The sequence below is a fragment of the Sphaeroforma arctica genome (genome assembly GCF_001186125.1).
Source record: "Sphaeroforma arctica JP610 unplaced genomic scaffold supercont1.84, whole genome shotgun sequence".
Taxonomy (NCBI): Eukaryota; class Ichthyosporea; order Ichthyophonida; genus Sphaeroforma; species Sphaeroforma arctica.
In genome coordinates this window covers 6,240-12,251 of record NW_014040474.1, presented here as the reverse complement: position 1 = coordinate 12,251, position 6,012 = coordinate 6,240, and the positions used below count along the sequence as shown (strand labels likewise).

The 6,012-nt window shown below is 47.8% G+C and overlaps 2 protein-coding genes across 2 annotated transcripts; one reads left to right on the top strand and one right to left on the bottom strand.

The window, feature by feature from the left end:
* Positions 1–148: 148 nt before the first annotated feature.
* SARC_01964 (hypothetical protein) lies at positions 149–1,071 on the top strand (the record flags this gene model as incomplete). The annotated part of the gene is made up of 2 exons (XM_014304282.1): positions 149–173; positions 689–1,071. 2 exons carry the CDS (start codon positions 149–151, stop codon positions 1,069–1,071), a joined length of 408 nt encoding a protein of 135 aa, XP_014159757.1.
* Positions 1,072–1,467: 396 nt separating this feature from the next.
* On the bottom strand, positions 1,468–5,363 carry SARC_01963 (hypothetical protein; the record flags this gene model as incomplete). The annotated part of the gene is made up of 5 exons (XM_014304281.1): positions 1,468–2,613; positions 2,936–3,561; positions 3,763–4,012; positions 4,344–4,519; positions 4,775–5,363. 5 exons carry the CDS (start codon positions 5,361–5,363, stop codon positions 2,014–2,016), a joined length of 2,241 nt encoding a protein of 746 aa, XP_014159756.1. The 3' UTR covers positions 1,468–2,013.
* Between the last annotated feature and the right edge of the window lie 649 nt (positions 5,364–6,012).

Sequence of the window (6,012 nt, the reverse complement as noted above, 5' to 3'; positions counted from 1 at the left end):
GCACTATTGCCTAGTTAGACTGTCATGAGTCGTGTGTTGATGCGTTCCATTCAATGTCTTGTATCCGTGACTAGAGACATGGTTTGTCCTAGTTGGTCTGTCACGGGGGAATGACCAGGGAGTTAGAAATCTGATAAGCACTTGTATGATGGAGCCCCCTGATGCTTCGCATGGTTAGTGAGACTATACATAGGTTCATTGATATCTTTTATCTTAGCAATAGTGATCATACTCGCTTGCGTGCGCAATGGGTAGTCAGTCCCTTCCTTACCTTATCGTGACCTCTCCGGTGGAACCAAGGCCAAGGCATCCATACACATAAAGCTGGCAAGCCTTGAGCCAACCGTGATCCTTAGATGTATTGCACGCTTTTCAAGTTGTGAATACGATGGATAGATTGAGCCCTCGACCAGTCACACATATAGCTCATACTTTCTATGTGCATCACCAAGAGGTCAATGACGTGCTCGCTGTCAAAATTTTATCGAAAGACTTGTGATATACTGACTCTCCAAACGCAGGGCAGTATGTATCCTTTCGATTACTAGAAGACGTATCTCTAGAGCAAAACATGATTAAATATGCGTCAACCCCGCGCGGTATAGTACGATGTAACACCGAGCGGCTTTGCCTGGAGGTCCTAGCCATTCACCCCGCACTCCCTTCCCACACTCAATCAACACTGCAGACTTTCAAAGGCGGAGGTACGCTTCGCTGTCGGAGGACGAGCTCACACAAGTGACCACGTGGTTAGCCGGGCCTGCCCACGAAGCTGTGCCTGGAGGGGAGTCAGCAAACGATCTACAGACACGTGCGAGGGATTGGCTGGCGTCTCTGCCGGAAACGGGGCGAGTGATAGCCTTCGCCCATGGAGGGATCATTGCCACTATACTGTATGTGATCACTGGGAGACCGAGCGCCTACGACGGGACGTGTGAGAACACTGAGGGTGCCGCGCGGTGGAGGTTTCGTCTGGGCAACACCAGCATATCGAAGCTCGTGATCACGAAGCAACAGACTGTGATGTTGGTGGTTAATGACAACGCACATCTGGAGTCTCTGGTGTTGTAAAGAAACTTTCAGATGAACAAAAGTACTAATTTAGGTGCGGACTGGGTGTAAAAATCGGGTCTATATTGTACCTGGTGTTAAGCGCGCTAGTGCCTTGAATACAAGCGCAGAGGATTCCCCGTGGGTATATATTTGGTAATCAAATTAAATCTTCTACCGTTCAAGCGTGTGATAGTTCAGCCACAGATCACTGTGATAGCGGTATTCCAGCAAGATGTATGACCACCACGATTAAAATAGGTTGTATGGTATATAGTTTGTATTGCGATTAGCGTACCACTTCCAAGTTGTAAGTTCTTTTTAATGCCATAGACAGTGTCTGCTGCAGCACAGGCCATGCATGGGATCTTCTCGTTTGAAAATTTCCACACAAGGGCTGTAGCTGCACATTAGCTTGCTGCTTGGGATCTTCCTAATCGAAAATTTCCAAGCGCAGGCTTTTATAAATATATATACATATATATATATATATATCCTTATATAGCATGTAATGGCTCAGTTCAGGATCTTCCCAATTGAAAATTTCTGAGCGTCCGCCACAAACAGAGGCCATCGTGGTACTGTATCATGAACTAACTTGCTAAGCTATTTGTCTAGCCTATTTTCTTCTTCTCCCGTTGTGCTTGCTGATGTTGTTCTCATCTAGCCTGCTAGACTGGTTCTTCGGGCCCGCATTCTCTGCACCCTTATCATTCAGCATATCATGGCTTGGGATTTGCATTGGTGGGAAGTCCCGCATAATCCACAATCTAACTTTACATTAAAGCAGCCGTTGTTGCACAATGTTTTTCTGGTGTGTCTTTTGCTGGTGGCATGCAGCTCCATACTACCGCATCATCAAGGGGCCCCCGCCCTCCAGTCGAAACCTGCCGTGACGGCCTACTTTAGCCGTGTGCACTTAACTATAAATACTATTATTATTAATCCGAGGGCGTTTCCCTCCTACAAAGCCTTATTCAATCGCACAGGGGTACCACAGTTGGTGGTTTCCCATCCCAGGATCCAGTCTCGACACGAGTCCAAGAGCTCTGTTTCGCCCGTTTTGTCGTAGAAGGTCGCCCTGCTACTGCCGCACGAGTAGTCGTACGCGAGCGACCGTCCGCTGGGATACATATCCAAGTCATCGTTCAGGCTGCTGGTACCGTTGGTGCTGGTGCTCATCTTGCGGTTCTTGACGACGTCCATAGTGTCCGTGTGCGTGGCAACTGTACCGTCGCACGCCGAATCGAAACTCGAACTCACGACCCGGGAGTGCGTGCGAGAGGTGAAGCTCTCGCTCTCAGCCCAGTGTCCGTAGTCGTCCATATCCATACCCCCCAGCGGCATGACCGACCGAGCAAAGTCCAAATCGAGCAACCCGGTTGTGTGTGTGTCCTTGTATAGCTCGTGGTGGTCGATCATGTGATCACCGCACAGGCTCAGGTTATCGGGCGGTGTTACGACTGTATCGTCATAGAGTCCGTAGAACCCTTTGATGTCGACGTGCTTTGAAGGTGTGGAGATGGGCTGTGAGTAGGATGGTTCCAGCAGTTTGTGAGCCGTCTGTGTGTGAAGAGCAGTATTGGGACAGAAAGACTTAGTAACTGCCACAGCGGCATATGGGTTCTTTGAGTGTACAATCGAATAGAGCACTCATTGAACCAGGAAAGTGAATGTTGCATGCACCCCCAATACGCTTATCGAATGGGGGACTTATGTGACTATGGCTGGATCCTATACCCAAGTGAGACGAATACCGATTGGATGTTACATGGGCGCGCTCAATGCGCCTACTACACAAAATCGATGTTGTTATACTAGAAGTAACGAATGCACAGGTATAGAACAGAATGGCTAGGTTCACTCGTGCAGCACAGACACCTACCTGTCCTGACTTTTGAAGCCCCTCGGCGTCCCAATCGCTGAAGTTGTGGCCAACCAAGTTACACGCCGCAAGCGGGCTTTCATTGCCGTGCAGCAGCTGTGGTGATACGGTGAAGCCACTGTTGCCCATGCCGTTGGTGAAGGATACGCCTTGGCCGTTAAGAGGCGCATTAATATTCATATTCTCAATGTCTGCCATGCTGAGACCGCTGAAGATGTCATCTTCCATGCTTGTGGTGGGGTTGCTGTAAGATGCGCTCACGCCCGTACTCGTGCTAGCCAGTTGATAGGAGCCGAACGTGCCGATATTAGCGGCACCCCCAGCTATGAAATTCTTGGCGCCGGTCATGCACGCGAACTCCATCGACGGCTGTTTACTGTTCAGCAGTAGCTGAGCATTGACCGCCTGTTGGTGTAGTTGTTGCTGCGTGGCGAATGCAGCCGACACTCCGTTCGCACTCGCAGAGGTTATCTGTGGCGTTTCTGTAGAGAGGCGATTCGCAGAGGGTAGATCGTCTGACCACGCGTCACCGTTGGTACCGGCTTTCCGTTTACTTCGACTGCCGTCTGTCTTTATGGCGGCTGGTGCTTTTAAGTCAGCCGAGGGTTTCTTGGTGACTTGTTTGCCTATAAAGAAATAAAAGGGTACACGAATGGTGAGCAATTTTTGAGAGATAGACAAACTGGGTTTTCATTTCATACGAGGTGCTGATGGTAGGGATTTCGCTGGTAAGCTTCTCCGCAACCTTAAAACAAGAATTCAAATGTACCATCATCAAGTATATACACACCCCCTGTCAACCCCTCGCAGCCTTGCGCAGTACATACCATCTTTCCCCGCTTTCTTTCTTGCCGTCTTGGCATCGCCCGCACCACCTGCCGTCTCAGCGGCCTCTATTTTAGTACCGGAATTCGTTCGCTGTACCGAGTTGCTCGGACGTTTGCGTTTAGCGGAGTATCTTCCTCCGTCAATCTGAGTGTCGTCAATGCTCCACCAGGCGCCCTTGCCCGGTTCATCGGCCTGACGTGGGCTCTTGTAAAAGCACGGCTTCAAAGAGAGATTGTGCCGAATAGAGTTCTGAGGGGATAGTCGATGGGTTAGTACGAGAGACTTGCATTAATTCACCTAAATGAAAGCTGCTCGTGCACTTAAAAGGAGCACAACCAGATGTGAAGTGGACACACAGTTCCACAAAAAGAAAAAGAATAAGAAAATAAACAAGAACGAGTAGGTGGTAAGAAGGGCATCTGAAAGCCTTGCATCCAGATAAACTAAATCTATTAGTTGTATTATTTAAAATGGGCCGATGTACGTTTTCCAAACGAGAAGATTGTAGCGAAATCATATCACACAACACTTAAAACTGCTATGTGGCGCTCATGCGTACGGATCGATAACGTTCACATACCTTCCAACTGCTGTCGGATTGTTTGTCGTAATACTTGTAGTGGTCCTCTATCCACTTGTAGATACCACTCAAGGTTAGTCGTCGATCAGTCGAGTCATTAATGGCCATGGCGATCAGTGTCGCATAGGAAAAGCTTGGCTTTTCAGGTTCTTGGGGTTCCGCACGAATGGGCGAATCTGTATAAGGCGGGTTAAGATTGCTGTAAGATTAGAAGTACATTTGAGATATACACTATTTGTCAGCTCGCACTACCCGGCCTATCGCCTGCAGAAAGATATTTTTCCTTTGGAATTGGTTCGGCATCCTTTACCGAGGTCAGGGCCTTATCCAAAATCCCAAAAAAAAATTATAAAAATACGAATCGGGTTGCTGTAAAGCACTCGACCCGAAACAGATCGAGTTCCTATAACCACCAATCCTGATTTACATACTCTGCGCTGTAGTTGTAGCTCCGGCGGCGATAGTAGACTCTCTCTCGGCCTCGATAGATGCAGGTTTTTTGGGCTTGCACTTGGGCTTGGACACCTTCTTGATACTCTTCTCGCCCGTTTTCAGCACTGCAGCTATAGCCACGGCTGGCTTGGCTACCGCCTGTGACTGTGGTGGCTGCTGTTGACTCTCTGACTGCGAGAGCGCCGACCCAAACACATCGGCCGTGGCTACAGTGCCCACACTTTCTTGGGCGGACGTATTGAGCGCATTCATGTCTACTCGGTCTTGGGTGTTGATAATCTCCCAGAAGTTGTTTACCAACGGCTGGGCTACATCTGTACCGCTGGACAGGTAGTTGGCTGCCGCACTATCGCCCCGGCGCTTTGCTCCAGCACCGGCATTGTTGACCGTGCCTGACTTTGGCTGAGCTTTGGAGAGGGTCTGAGAGCTGCCCATCGCAGCCATTGGCGGAACTTGGCTGGAGACGATCTCACCACTGGAGGATGCGGAGGGTGCGTACGTCATAGTGGAGCCCACATAAGGTTGGGGGTCCTTGGAGAACTGCGACAGGTATGACTGTAGAACCATTGTGTGAAGATTGTTCAGTGCCAGCGATTGGAGCCGTGGTTGGTATTCGGCGGTATCCCAATTCGCACGTCGGTGTAGCTCTGCGTGAGTTAGAAGGTAGTCGAGTCAGCCTTTAAACATCGGTGTATGGTCACGAACTGAGAAGTCTATTGTAATACACGTTGGTACGTATGCCTGGATGCACATATCTATCGTGAAGATATGTGTGAATAGAGTATTAATCGAAAATATATATAAGCAGCCAGGAAGTTGTATGAAGATGTGTGTACATATGAAAAAGTAAATATGTGTATGCACCTATTCATATAACTATCTACAGTGTGAACAAAATACTATTTTTTTATACTACAAGGAGGAAATAACCTATCATCCACATGTAGGACCAGAAAAAGAACATATTCAAAATGAGCAAACTTGTATATTTATATTAGATTCAGTTCTATATTATCATCATATCGATTCGTACAATCAGCTAGCATTAAATCACAGGGTCACAATGCACACAGACTAAGGTTGCGTGAATATATATATATACATATATATATATATGTCATATACCTATAGAGCATATATAAATAAACATACATACATACATACACACATGCTATATATATATATATATATGTGTGTGTGTGTTGTGTGTGTGTGC